Source organism: Saccoglossus kowalevskii, chromosome 13, assembly GCF_978046115.1.
Source record: "Saccoglossus kowalevskii chromosome 13, keSacKowa6.1, whole genome shotgun sequence".
NCBI lineage: Eukaryota > Metazoa > Hemichordata > Enteropneusta > Harrimaniidae > Saccoglossus > Saccoglossus kowalevskii.
Genome location: NC_140653.1, coordinates 18324979 through 18340803, shown reverse-complemented (window position 1 = coordinate 18340803; position 15825 = coordinate 18324979). Strand labels below are relative to the sequence as shown.

Below are 15825 nucleotides of genomic sequence, written 5' to 3'. Positions count from 1 at the left end.
GACGGTGTTCGCGCCAAATCAATGGTCGATATCGACTCTCACGGACGACACCGGTTCAACACTAACAAAAATCTCGCTTTGACTACCACAAGCAACCAGAGCACTCCCAGCCATCGAGGAATGGTAACGGGGACACAATCAATGAAGACACACACACCATTCAGGAATAAAACAGCAAAGAACTGTATTTTTCATCGCACCGCTTCAAAACTACAACACACGCTTACTATAGACAAAATAAGCAAATAATAAAGATGACCTCATAATCACGTGACTTCAGTCAGCCCGTAATAGGCTAAGGGAAATTATACGCGTACTATGTCTATATATGTATTGCAATGTTCCCACGAAATGTAGGTTTACAGGGTGAGCGACGTTTCTCGAATATACACGAAATTATACGAACGTCTGAGTAACTAAATAATTCCATGACATTCCTCCCTCCCAGACCAAACTACATCCTGTGTTTGCGTTGTACTATACAATGAAATATGAGAAATTACAAAACAGTGAAATAAAGTATGAAATAAAAGAAATTACCAATGATTCTATAATCTTATATGAGCGAGATACATGTACCTGTAAAGTAAGGTTTTAGTCATTACAAAAATTAATAATAACAAAGCAATATCATTCTTATTCATTATTTGCTTTATAATCAATGCTCTTTCATATTACAGTTCCAAGCATTTAGTTCAAAGTTGTACTAATGTCCGTTGTCCATGAGTTTGAATAGCTAAACAAATCAAATATGGTTAACATCATCATCATATAGGTTAATTCTTCTGATTATTCCAAATCCATAATAGTTGGTTACGCTCTCTTCTTGGATATCTTCGTGAAACATTAGATGGTTCTATAATCTCTCCATGTCTCCTCCTTAGTAACATCCACCTTAAAATTTCCATCATCAGCAGAATCTGAATTGACCTGGATATTGGCTGCAAGTGTTTCTGTTGCTGGCTCGAAAGTAGTTGCAACAAATTCTGAATGGTCACCAGCAACTCTTTCTGGTTCACACATCGGTGTCTCACCATGAGTTTCCGATGAAGGTGGAAGTTTCGTCCATCTGACCTGTCTTTGGATCAATTACCGGTTCCTCAACAATGGCAGCAGCGTCCAACAGATTCTCTTCTGGTAAACCAATTTGTAGGCGTTGATCCAAGCTAACCATGGGCACATGCTTCAACCAGGAGACTATCGATTTCCCTTGATATTTCTTCAGCTTCTCATAATGGAAGATCTTAAACCTACTGCGAGGGCTTCTTTGAATCCTGTACACCACATCTGAAAGTCTTATGACCAAGTAAGGCCCTTCAAAGTTTAGCTGCAATTTTGGACTCAAACCTATTCTCCTTCTTTCTTCCTTCAACCATACAAATTCTCCAGCTTGAAAACCTTGTTTGTCCAAGTGCCGATCGTAGTGTTTCTTCTGGACACGGGCACTTATTGCCACCTGTTCTCTAGCCCAGGCATACGCTTTCTGCAACTTAGATTTCAGATCTGTCACATAGTCTGTCTGTGCCCTGGCATCAGGATTATTACTTTCGAACATTAAGTCCACTGGCAAGAATACCTCTCTGCCAAGCATTAACAAATTAGGAGTTTCACCTGTAGAGGAATGCACAGATGATCTATAAGCCATGCTGATATAGGGTAAATACTGATCCCAGTCCTGTTGTTGTGCCAATTGATCAAGATAAGTCTTAATCGATCCAACAATATATAACCTTCATGTCTTTCAACCAAACCATCACTTTGAGGGTGGCTTGGTGTAGTGTAGGTCTTAGAAATGTCCAATACCTGACATACTTCCTTGAAAACCGTGGATATAAAATATCTACCCCTATCAAAATGAATCTCTCGAGGCATACCAATCCTAGTGAACACATTATCAACCAGTGCTTTAGCCACTGTTGTTGCCTTCTCATCATTCACTGGAATGCATTCCAATCACTTACTAAAGTAGTCAGCAAAACACTTGTTACCATCAAAACTTTACGTGAAAGGACCAAGGATGCCAATTGCTGTCCTTTCCATCGGGTAGCCAACCAGGTAGGATTGTAAGGGCGCTCTCTTACGTTTTTGTGGCCTGGCAACCTGCACATACATCACACGACTTGATATATGCTCTGATATCAGATGTCATTCCATACCAGAAGTACCGCTGTCTCAGCTTAGTGAGGGATTTATCCATTCCCAGATGTCCACCTGCTTTAGCTGTGTGCAGCCCATGCAACACCTGCTGTCTACAGTCTAGGGGCAAATACAGCTGCCAGGTCACTTGTGTATCATCAGCACTTTCAAACAATCTATACAGAACACCATTCCTGACACAAAGATGATCAAATGAAGACCAGCACACTTTTACCTCAGGAGAAAATGCAGAAATTCCCTCCCACGCAGGTCTTTGCATAGCATGCTCAACGGCAGAAATTAAAGTGCTCACACCAGCCTCCTGATGCTGTTTCTCCTGGAGTTCAGTGTGGGTCCATTTCGAGTATTGCACCAAAATACCAACATCTGACTGCCCATTCGTCTCACCTCCTGTCACACGCAACGTAATATTACCGTAATTATTATAGTACAGGTGTGATGGTTCAAATACCAAAATGGCAACAGTAACAGAAAGACTTCCCTGGCGGCAATGATAAAATACGAACACGGAGCCAACAGATGAGGTTTCAACTGGTACTGGTATTATTATACTCTGCAAACATCAAGTACAATAACGCGGTAAAACTCCACTACTCCAATGACTAGATACTTAAACTCCAATACCATTCAACGAGATATCCGATCTGAAATCAGTGCTGAACAACTCCCCTATATATACCCCCACTGTCTATAAATAGACCATTACATCAGCATACATAATGAGTCTGGAATTTACTACAAATTTCAAATTACCTTCTATTGCCCCCTAATACCTATTGTTCTAATACCTATTCAACCAGTTTCTAAAAAAAATCTAGAATATTCCACCCAGACACAGTACGGTTCTAGAACATTCTCAGTGACACGGAAGTGGTAAATAAGTCGTATGCGACACCTCCCTGCTTGGATTTATCTCGACATACCGTCATCACCCGTCCAGGGGGTAACCCATCAGTACTACCAACTCCTACAACATCCTGACCAACCGGTACATATTCAGAAGCTAATGGGTTAAATGAGGGAGCTTTCTGACTAGATTCATTATCCGAATCTGGATCACATTTAGAGACACTAGTACTAGCATGCATCTGACCACATTGTTTACATCTATAAGTAGGTGCTCTACTTAATGCATATACATTGCCATGACGTTTGCCCGGCCTATAGACAATGGTGAAATCAAATTGTTGCAATAATTTAATCCAGCGAGCCAGCTGACCCTCGGGATTTTTGAATCGCATTAACCATGTTAAAGAAGCATGATCTGTTCGAAGTGTGAACCTTCTTCCTAACAAATAATGGCGATAGTATAATATAATTTACAACTGCAAGCAACTCTCTTCTGGTCACACAATATCTGCGCTCTGCAGCTGACAAAGCCCGACCAGCATACCCAATGGGCCATTCCTTCCCGTTCTGTATCTGGGACAAAACAGCACCAATGCCACAACCACTAGCATTGATATCTAGTATAAAAGTTTCGTCTTCAGATGGAAATGCCAAAACGGGAGCAGATGTCAAAGCATCCTTCAGATTATCAAAGGCATTTTGACATTGCATTGTCCAATCAAAGACAACATTCTTCTTCGTTAACTCATGCAAGGGTCGTGCTAGTTCTGCGAGCCCCCTGACAAAACATTTGTAGTATGAGGCCAAACCAATGAAAGAACGAACCTCTGTCACATAACTGGGTGTAGGCCAATGCCGCATTACGTCCACCTTTCCAGGATCTGCCTCAACCCCATATTCCGAAATTCTGTGACCCAAAAATTCAACTACAGAGGCAAACAGCACACATTAGTTAGGTTTTATTTTTAACCGTCTGTTGTAGCCGATCAAAAACTAATTCTAACCGTTTCAACTCCTCCTCAAACGTTCTGGCAAATACAATAATGTCATCCAGATACAAGATTAAGATTTTCCATGACAAACCACTGAAACAACGTTCCATAATTCTTTCAAAAGTGCTAACACCTTTGATCAAGCCAAATGGAAGCACCTTCCACTGGTATACCCAGTTTTCGTACAAAAGGCAGTGTATGGTTTAGACTCCGGTGCAAGCTCAATTTGCCAATATCCTGATTGTAAATCTAATGTAGAAAACCATTTCGACCCATAGAGTGATTCCAAAGCATCGTCAATCCTTGGGAGAGGAAAGCTGTTCTGGACAGTCACTGAATTTAGTTCATGATAGTATATGCACAGTCTTTGTGTCCGATCTTTTTTCTGGACCAAGACTACTGGAGAGGCCCAAGGGCTGACAGTCTCTTCAATCCCCTATCCAAGAAATCTTTCGTCTGTCTCTCAATCTCTGTGTTTCCATATTGGAGTACGGTATGAAGCTTGTCGCACTGGTTTTCCGTCTACTACTATCTCATGTTTTATCAAATCCACTTTATCTAAATCCTGACCATCACAACTAAAGATACCAGAAGATTTCACCAACAAATCAACAAACTGTGTTTTATCCAAACCCACACTAATCTTCCTGTGCAGCTCCTTAAGATGACTCGGCACAAGAGCTTCAAAATCGTCTGAATTTGCCTGGAGGGAATCAGATATAATAGTACTAGAATGTGTACTAATAGAACTTTCATTACTATGATTATTTACAATGGTTTCCTTCTTATCCGCCAAGGAATCCTGCTGGAGATTGAATGGTAAGACGCTATCCGTGTCAACCCTAAGAAGTACGATGGCCATCCCAGCTTCAAGTATTTGGTCAGTGGGAGTCACATTGAGTGTTCGGATTGGAATCTTAGCACTCCATGGATATACAACAGCATGGCACACCCCAATGCCATTTTCAAAACTACCAGTAGACCGAGTTGGCATAACACAAGCAGTGTAATTCACCTCATGTTCTGGGACTACCCAAGATCTCCCCATTCTTGTCACAAGAGGGCGCTCAGCAAAGCCAATTTCGCCTTGTTTTGGGACTCTTACTTTTCTACCAACAATCAAAGCCTCACTGCCGGCAGGAATGACAGAGTCTTTATCAACAACAATCCTGGATATATAAGGCTTCAGACATACTGAGTGCTGATGACTATCAAAACATGGGATTATATGACCTTCCTGTTCCAACACACCATTGAATGCATCATTTTTACATTTTAACGGACCTAGTGTAGACATATCAAGTACCCAAGATTCCAATTCCACAATATATATAGGTACTTCAACCGTTTCGCCACATAAAGTGACATGCATATAGCAGAAACCAAGTACTTCCTGTTTATGATTACCAAAAGCACATACTGGCTCCCTGACCACCTGCAGCTGTGTTCTTTCCGTTTCTGGTACTTTCAAAAACCAATGCTCAGCCAGAAATGAATCGGGAGCCCCAGTGTCTATTTGAATACAGCCTTTAACACCATGAATCTCTACATCAGCAAACAATTTTGTTTTACCACACCAGTTTTCATTATTGGTCATTGAACGTGTTCTAATTTTCCCCAAGACACCACTGTGACAGATTTCCCGGGTCTGCTCACTTTCTTTGTTTTGCTTTACTGGGACTGGGGGTTGATCCAGTCCGTCGGTGTTTAAATCACTAGCTTTTTGTCTGGTTGGCATAACATACTTTCTGACTTTTACTCTGGTTTGACCTTTCGCCTTGTGACCTCTCTCGGAGAGTCACAATCTCGGTTTTCAAGCGTTTCTACACATTGTTGTAGTCCTTTTACAACACCAACTAAATCAGACAGCTGATCAGGGTCACCATCACTGTTACCAAGAATTTTAATACCAGGCCGCTTTTTCAAATCAGAGCCAGGTTTGGTTAATGTCAAATAGTTTTCCTCATGTATACTCTCACGTACTACATCAATCTGATTCAAATCTGATGTAGTATACGGTCTTTAATTATTTTGGCTATAACTTATTTTAATTTTTATTACTTTTGTTATTAATGCCTTTTTATTTTACTTTGATTTTTTTTCAATACAACGAGACCCACTATCGACGATTTTAGTCAACGAATCAAAGACCTTCTATAGCGCACATGATGACGTCACCGGCCAAAGCCAAGTGGCAAACACACTCAAATAAAATGGCGGATTATACCGACGTTAGGGACCGAGAAAAACGCGGCTTTTCGGTAAGTTTATCATTGTCAAATGCAACGAAAGTCATTTTTTATGTTTATATTGTGGCACGAATGGTTCGAGTTTAGATCGTTATTTTGCATAGTTATTCTGGGAGTGACGATTTTGTTTCCACCGGTACGACCGAACACCGGTGTCTTTTTCCAGTCGCTTGCCCTGAAGACGGGTGATGTTTTTTTGATCACCGGGCCAAAATCGTCTACGGTATTGAAGCCGTAGCTGTAAATATTCATCAAAATGTATCAACATTTTGTACATTATACAATAACTCTTTATTAAAGTAATTGAGCTGATTTGGACTGAAATAAAATATTTTTTATTTGGAACACATCGCAATTGATCAGGAAATATTTGTTTGCTCCAATTTTCTGCGTCGATGCCGTGGGTTGGTGACCGTTATACAATTTAAAATCAGTTTGCATTATTTACTGTAGCTGTTTACAGTGTTATAATCATTACGATTTACTTATTGTTCTGCTTCCATTATAGATAACTATGCTCAGTGTTTGATGTAAAATTGAAGCGATGACTGAATAAACGAACCTTGGCTGGCGAAGATGTATCAGGAAGTGTACACATTTGTTGGAAGTGAAAAAAAATATTCAATGTAATGACAAAAATTGTAAAATGCTTTGAAATTTCTTCTGTAAATAAAAATATACTAGCAATTTTCTATTAATGGTTTATTCAAATGGGCAAAATATAATGTACAGAAAGATTGCCCGTAGAGTATCGCTACACTGAAAGTAACCAACCGACAGCCTGTATAAAAGGGGGGCTGTGATTGGCTGTTTTTACGCGAGATTTGAACGCGACTTACATAGGCGTCGGATCAGATGTATGTAGGGCGGAATTAAAAAAAATCAGAATCAAAGTAAAATAACAAGGCATTAGTAACAAAAGTAATAAAAAATAAAATAAGTTTATAGCCAAAATAATTAAAGCCCGTACACTACATCAGATTTTAATCAGATTGGTATTACATCGTCGAATAAACATCCTGGCTTCCTAGCTGTCTCATTCAATTTACGGCGGATTTCGGGCGTATCTATAGCATTGAAATATGCGTCAATGCAGAGCTGTTCAAACATCTCCCCTCTAGTTTCAGGGTAACCAATAGCAACCATCTCACGTACATCGTGAGCCAAACTCTGTAAAATTTCACCCTCATTTCGATATCTGTTTTAAACTCAAGCGACTAATATCTCTTTTACCAATAGAACCAAATCGAGAGGCCAAACGGCGACATAAACCCTTATATGTCAATTGTGCTATGTCAATTGTGCTATGTCAACCGTGCTTAATAACTGTAAAGCTGGTCCAGTTAACATTGCCAGCAAATACTCTTTGCGATGGCTCTCTCCCAAATTATGCAAATCACACTAAATATTAAAGTGAATCAGATACGCGTCCCATGACAAACTACCATCATATCGCTGAGGGGTCAATCTATCACGATGAAAATTACCCATTGAACTCTCTGGAAAACTAGATTTAGTGGCTGCATTACAAAAATTTGTCTCACTGGCAATAACTTGATTATTTATTCCACCCAGTTTACTTTCTGTTATGTATGGCTCAAGTTAAATATAAAATATTACAAACAGATTTAAATGTATTATTGGGCTATTATCGTAAATTCTGCCCCAATTTTGCAGAGTTAACGTGTCCGTTGACTGATTTGCTTAGAAAGGAAGCAAAATTTGTGTGGTCAGAACAATGTGAACATGCATTTCATGCAGTAAAATCAATTCTAATGAGTTCACCTGTATTAATAACGCCTGCTTTTCAAAAGCAATTCAAACTAATGGTAGATGCTAGTGATGTAGGTTGTGGTGGTATTCTCATGCAACTTAATGACGACAATATTGACCACCCTATTTGTTATTTTTCTAAGAAATTTGATAAGCACCAGAAAAACTATTCCACAATTGAGAAAGAATGTTTATCTTTGATATTGGCTTTAAAACACTTTGATGTATATTTGTGCGTCACTCTATACCCTGTGCTGGTATACACCGATCATAACCCACTTGTATTTATTAGTCGCATGAAAAACGTCAATCGACGTTTAATCAGATGGAGTTTAACCTTACAAGAATACAATTTGGATATTAAACATATTAAAGGAAGAGATAATGTTTTTGCCGATGCTCTATCCAGAGATATATAAATATTGTACTTGGAAAGTTACCTATTATATTGCGTAAGTTGAATGTGAAAAGCTGAAAATGTTAGATTCCCACCTTTCCTTTTATGGGTGAGGGTGTTATGTATGGCTCAAGTTAAATATAAAATATTACAAACAGATTTAAATGTATTTTGATTTAGAAATTCAATTCAATAGCGCCCTCCACTGTGTCTGATTAAATGTGGTTTTGGCCGTTGATGGCGTTTTTGAATCCACAATGCTTTGCGTAAGAAAGCTGGGGGTTTTGGTCACTTTTTGATTTACCGTCGACGTGTGTGGTTTATTTTCCTCTTGTTTCCCTTTCTTGAATTTAGAGCTTGTTTTAGGTGTCTTCTGTTTCAGGTCGTTTCAGTGATCCGCGAAATTCGTCAGTGCCGCCCGAAGTCCTTACCTGTACGCAATATCAAGACAAAGGAACGTCGCTCTGCAAGTTTCGTGATACAACAAAGACCGGCCACGTGGTGAAGACTCGTACGCCATTCGGACCAGCTGAAATGTACTTGACATTTATTTGATAAGTAGACCCTATTATTTCCTGTATTTTAGAGCATATCCTTGTAATGTAACTTTATTTATGCGTTTGAGCGGTGTAAGTTAATTATATGTTTATGGCCGTATTGTTAATTTATTTACAAGTACTATAAATGAAAGTAAAATATAATATCCCATACATTTGTGTCATTATTTGGTAATAGTCCAACCCGAGAAAAATAGGGGAATTTGTCCACCCTTGGCTTATAGTTGAAATCGTGACAAATGGGGGCTCGTCCGGGATGTAACCGCTAAATTGGGTGATAAATGATACGGGAATTGTTCTATATTTTATTTTATATTATATTAATAGTGCTTGGAAACACAAACTATGGCTATATTTGACCCTGCTGAGTTCATTGATAATATTACATGGGAGTCATTGTCTGATTTACGAAAAGATGATTTACTTGCGTTAGGTCAGTATAAAAATATAAACGTTAAACATGGTATGAAAAAACAGGAAATAAAAAAATTAGTAACTAAATATTTAGTTGAGAATGACATTTTAAGCGAGATTCCTATGGAGGAGACTGAACAGGAATATGAAACTCCACATAAACCTGATATATCAATACTAAAATTAGAAATGTCAGAAAGAATTGAAATGAGAAAATTGGAATTGGAATTGCAGTATAGGTTGGAGCATGAAAAACTTGATAGACTTGGCATTGCTAAGGGTGCTTCATATTTTGACCCCACTAAATGTATGAAACTTGTACCTAAGTTTGAAGAACATGAAGTTGATAATTTTTTTGTTCATTTTGAAAAAAATAGCTACCAGTTTAGAGTGGCCCAAAGAGACGTGGTCATTATTGGTTCAGTGTCAGTTTGTGGGTAGAGCTAGAGATGTCTACTCGGCTCTGTCTTTAAGTGATTGTACTAAATATGACATTGTTAAAAAGGTAGTGTTAGATGCTTACGAGCTAGTCCCAGAGGCGTATACTGTAGATTGAAATTCAGAGAAACTAAAAAACAGATTAGTGAAACACATGTTGAATTTGCAAGGGTAAAGGAACAAATGTTCGATAGTTGGGTCAATTCAAAAGATGTGGACGAGAAATACGAAGATTTAAGACAACTTATATTGGTTGAGGAATTTAAGAATTGTGTCCATTGTGATATTAAATCTCATTTGGCAGAGATGGATATTAAAACCTTGCATGAGGCTGCCATCAAAGCTGATGGATATGCCCTGACCCATAACTTAAACATGACTAAAGCAAATGATGGATATAGGAATGGCCCCAATAAATTTGGTCAAAATAATAGATCTTATAAAAATAATAATAATAATCAAGCTCAAGTGGAGCCTAATGTTAAAAGCAAAGAAAATAAAGCTACAGGTGGCAAAGAAAATCAGTTCAAGCCGCCGGTTACTTGTAATTACTGTAAAAGAAATAATCATGTAATGTCACAATGTTACTTTTTAAAGGCTAAAGAGGCAAGAAAGGGAGCGTCTTCTACTGTAGGTTGTACTGTCTCAATGAAACCGCGTAATTATTCGGTCACCCAATATATAAAGTCAAGAGAAGTCTCTGATAATGTTAAAACAGACACGGTCAATGAAGAACTTAAACAGTTTGTTCTGGATGGGTATGTTTCTTTGAATGAGAATTCAGAACAAATACCAATTAAAATAATGAGGGATACTTGTTGTTCTCAATGTATGATATTGGAGGGAACATTACCTTTTGATGAAACTAGTTCCACAGATACTAATGCATTAGTACAAGGTATTGATATGAATGTAATTCAAGTGCCTTTACACAAGATTAATTTTAATTCTAGTTTAGTTTCTGGGAGGTTTACCGTAGGTATTAAATCAGAACTTCCAGTCAAGGGAGTGTCCATGTTGTTGGGCAACGACTTGGCTGGAAGTAAAGTTTTTCCAAATCCAATAGTCACTCGTACACCTGTTGTAACTGATAATTATGACAAAGACTGAGAATGAACTGTATCCTGCTTGTGTTGTAACTCGATCTATGAGTAAACTGAATATGTTAAAAAAAGATAAACAAACAAATTCTGAGTGTTGAAATTAACCTGAACAATACATTTATTGCAGATATCTTTACTCAGTGAAAGTAAAGTGGATGACGCAGTAAGTCGCAAACAACTGATATTAGAACAAAAAGGTGATCCATTGCTTGGTAAATATTATAAGAATGCCTTGACCTTGAAAGAGAGAGAACAAAACGCTATATGCTTTTATTTACAAAGTGGTGTGCTTATGCGCAAATATAGGCCACCTAATGCTGCAGTCGATGAAAGCTGGAAAAGTGTTTATCAAATTGTGCTACCGGAAAAATATTATAATGATATACTCTCTATAGCACATGATAGTCCTATGGCTGGACATTTGGGAATTAATAAAACGCATGAACGCATCTTGAGACACTTTTGGTGGCCAACGCTTAGAAGAGATGTTTCTGCATACTGTAATTCATGTCATGTATGTCAGGTTGTTGGCAAGCCTAACCAAAAGATATCTCCAGCTCCTTTGAAGCCTATCCCAGCTTTTGATGAACCCTTTTCACATGTTATCATCGATTGTGTTGGCCCTCTTCCTCGATCTCGTTCTGGTAATGAGTATATTCTAACTATTATGTGTGCATCCACTCGCTTTCCTGAAGCCATTCCCATGCGTAATATAAAAACAAGAACAGTAGTTAAAGTTTTAACAAAGTTTTTTACTTGTGTTGGATTTCCTAAATGTATTCAATCAGACCAGGGGTCTAATTTTACTTCAGGTCTATTTCAACAAATTATGGTAGAACTGAATATAGATCAGAGGTTGTCAAGTGCGTATCATCCTGAATCACAAGGGTGTTTGGAAAGGTTCCATCAAACTCTAAAGAATATGATTAGAACTTATTGTTTGGAATTCTTAAGAGATTGGGATGAAGGTATACATTTCTTACTTTTTGCGGTGAGGGATGCTATACAAGATACTTTGGGTTTTAGCCCCTTTGAGTTGATTTTTGGGCACACGGTACGTGGCCCTTTGAAACTTTTGAAGGAGAAGTGGTTGAGCGAACAGAATAATGTTAATTGTTAGATTATGTCTCTAATTTTAAACAGAGGTTCTCCATGTTTGGCGGAAGTAAACTCGTCACTAAAACGCGCCCTTGCCGTCTCACTGGGTTGCTTAGCAACAACACTACGTTGATCTAAAAATAACCCGCTCTTATCGGGACTTTCATGTTCCCGCCATTTTGGAATACAGCCATTTTTGTCAGTATTCTGAACAAGTGAAGCCGTCGACGTAGTTTCGGACAAATGAAACGACTCCCAAGCTTTCTTTAATTCAGCATTGTCATTTTCGAGCCGTTTCTGATCCTCTAATAAAGTTTGTCGCCAATTTTCAAGTTTATTACTCCCCCTCTCCTTGCCAGATAACGGAGTACTCATATTTATCCCAGAATCGGGAACATTAAATGCAACGTCACTACCCACCAACACTGTCTTTTCAGCCATTCGATCGGCACCACTGACTCACGTATAGCATAGAAGTAATGAAGTGAAAGATGCTATCAGAATCCAAATGTTGGATTTTCTCTGATCAAGAACAGAAGAGAATTGTGGCGCTCAGTTTTACCGACTCGACAGCATGAAAACTGACAGCAAATACAAAGAAGATCACAAGAAAATCAGTTTAGCACACAGGTTAAATGCAGCCCGTAAAACCTCAACAAAACACCGTGACGTCGACCAATATCAAAAGAACCGTCAGTTTCTAGTTTCGTATCACTACGGCAATTTATCGGTGACAAAGTCGTTGAAAAAACAAAGATTCGGTAGCATGAATAGAAAACAAACAACAAAACTCACCAGACATCAATCCCACCTTCGCTGCCACCAATGTAAGAGAAATATTTGAGTAATTCAGGGACTGTCTCTCACAAATTATATCACCCTGTAACAAACTGACGGTGTTCGCGCCAAATCAATGGTCGATATCGACTCTCACGGACAACACCGGTTCAACACTAACAAAATTCTCGCTTTGACTACCACAAGCAACCAGAACACTCCCATCCGTCGAGGAATGGTAACGGGGACGAAATCAATGAAGACACACACCATTTAGGAATAAAACGGCAAAGAACTGTATTTTGCATCGTACTGCTTCAAAACTACAACACACGCTTACTAAAGAAAAGCTAAGCGAATAATAAATTCGATCATGTGACTTCAAAGTCAGCCCGTAATAGGCTAAAAGAAATCATACGCGTACTATTTCCATATATGGATTGCAATGTTCCCGCGAAACGTATGTTTCCAGGGTGAGCGACGTTTCTCGAATATACACGAAATTATACGAACGTCCGAGTAACTAAATAATTCCATGACAGTACAGACGCCAATTTTGAACTTTATATACATTTTCATGCAATTTCTTTTAATACAGCAGAAACAAGACTTAGTATTCATAAAATCGTGCTGATTTGCAATTCACATATAGTACATTCAGTTTTCAGAGCCTAATGTGCACGTGAAACATAGATAACATGTCAAAGAGTTGTATCAGTACATGCCTTCCACACTCCGTCATCGAGCACTGTATTGATAAAGGCCCTCGCATCCTCTCTCATAAATACAATTTAAACTCCCATTAATGACTTAAAATGGCTGTCCATGTATGCACGGTATACTAGCCTGGACTGCATTTTCACAAACAAATTAAAATAAAACGGTCACCCACATTTGCGAATGAATTCATTATTGAAGATGCCTGAAGGAGGAATGCTGAAAGCAGTACACTAAAGCATGTTCCTGAGCATATGTGCAATGCAACGTGGAAGTAAACAGTGGACAAAATTACCGCTCTGTAAACAAGATATATGCAATTTTTGTTTACTGCTTTACATTAAGAAATTTAATGTATTGTGTCGTTTATTATTAAAGGGCGGTAGTCGTCGCGCCACGCATGCGCGAGATATATGGGTCTCGTATAAACAAAGATGGCGACTTTGACTGTTGTGCAGATCAGAGAGTACAAACTGAGACGTTACCAAGCTTTAATTACATTACTTATGATGTCAATTAGAAGAGCGCATTGGATTGTGGGAAAATCAATGTTTATCAACACAAATGTCGCACATGCGCAGCGGGACGACTACCGCCCTTTAACTATTCGGTTTACCCTTCCATCACCCTCACATTCATGTCCTGATATCGTGTTCTGTAAAATCTCGTTTTGCTGATCACAGCTGATTTGGAATGAAAACTCTAAGAGCATTGACGCAAAGCGTCAGATCTGGGCTCAGTGCAAAGATACTTACAAGATTCTGACTGATTGGCTTCCCAATCAGAGAGTAGTTTGTTTGGTGACAAGTATCCATTTCTGTCTGCGTTTGTTAGTACATATTAAATCAGCTGATAATGTTACTATTAAAATTAAAGAGGTTGATGGGTAAGAATTTTGATGTATTTTCACACACTATTGCTTTGCGTTATGTATTAGCTGCTTTATTTATTCGAGGGTAAAACGAAAGTATTATTATTATTAGGAGGAGGAAACGGCAAAGTACGCACGAAGAGTATCGAGCGACGTGCAGTATCCTCGCAATAACATTATTATTATACATCTTTTCCTCCCAGGAGTGCATCACGGGAATGCCGAAATAAAAAAAGTTTAGAACCTATTTAGTATATTTCTTTGTGTGGGGTCGGGTCAACCCTGGGGCCGCGCGCGGAGCGGCCATGTTTGTTTTTATTATTATTAGAGAACGCTTACGCATGAAATTGTTCCAGATTTGGAATTCGCGTTTCCTAATATGGTAGGATGAAAATACCCCGTAAAATACCACAAAATTACGGCACGCTGTAACTTATGACGTTACGGTGACAGATGTATAATATTTATTATTATTATTTAAAGAGATAAACATGAAAAAATCTCTGAAATCATGACAAAAACATGTTCGTGAACACTAACATTGAAAAGAATAGATCAGTGTTATAACAAATAATAAGTCAATAAAATCGAAAACTATATTACTAATTATATAATTATAATACTAACGATTGTGATCAAACCAACCACCTTCGAAGTGGCTAACCGCCCATAGTGATAAAAATCTTCGAATGAATAAAAAGTTCGTACATAGGTTTACTATTGTTTAAAATTATGACAATCTCATTGATTTGACATTTCTGGAATGTAGATAAAATGTTGTATATATGAACCATGCTGATTAAAGGTAAGACAAATAACAGCAACCTTCACACCGCAGAAACTTGAATTAGGTCAGTTTAATATACCTTTGATCTCTAGCGATGAAAGTTTTCGATTTCCTAAAAATAAACAGTTGTGAGTTATGTCGTTCATATAGCTAACCTTTTCTTTCTGTGCAGTCGTTCGTAATTTAGGATATATCGAATATTTTATTGACGGAAGACTACTAAAACTGAATAAAAAGTATAAACGCTGTAAACTTGGTCTCTTGGTCTCCATTTGTTGAAACCACAGAGGGCGCAAATTGCAGAATTGGTTACTTTTTTTATTCATTCTGCTATAACCAATGTAGACTTAAAGTGCCTTACTGTCATTCGATACGTAGATTTGTCGCAGGATCACACATTAGCTAATATACACGATGATAAATTAGATTGTTGCCAGGTTGCCACGAACGCATAGCATCGAATTTTACTTTCACCGACAAAGTAGTAGTTACATATCGCTTATTCTGTGTGCATAATAAAAAAAAACATCAAAATCTTTGCATAAAATATCAATATACACGTTTCTTTTTTAAGTACTCACACCATATAGCAAAATGCATTAATAAATACCCGAATATTTAGATAAACAATTGAGTCCCTGAAAGA

General features: G+C 38.1%; 2 protein-coding genes across 2 annotated transcripts; both read right to left on the bottom strand.

Moving 5' to 3' along the window:
- Window positions 1-1030: 1030 nt before the first annotated feature.
- Window positions 1031-1645, bottom strand: LOC144349946 (uncharacterized). The gene has a single exon (XM_078008289.1). It carries the CDS (start codon window positions 1643-1645, stop codon window positions 1031-1033), a length of 615 nt encoding a protein of 204 aa, XP_077864415.1.
- A 432-nt stretch (window positions 1646-2077) lies between these two features.
- LOC146735046 (uncharacterized) lies at window positions 2078-3867 on the bottom strand. Its single transcript, XM_085507337.1, has 3 exons — window positions 3551-3867; window positions 3053-3318; window positions 2078-2547 (listed from the first exon to the last, which is right to left on the bottom strand). The coding sequence occupies exons 1-3, from the start codon at window positions 3865-3867 to the stop codon at window positions 2078-2080; spliced, it is 1053 nt and encodes a 350-aa protein (XP_085363463.1).
- Between the last annotated feature and the right edge of the window lie 11958 nt (window positions 3868-15825).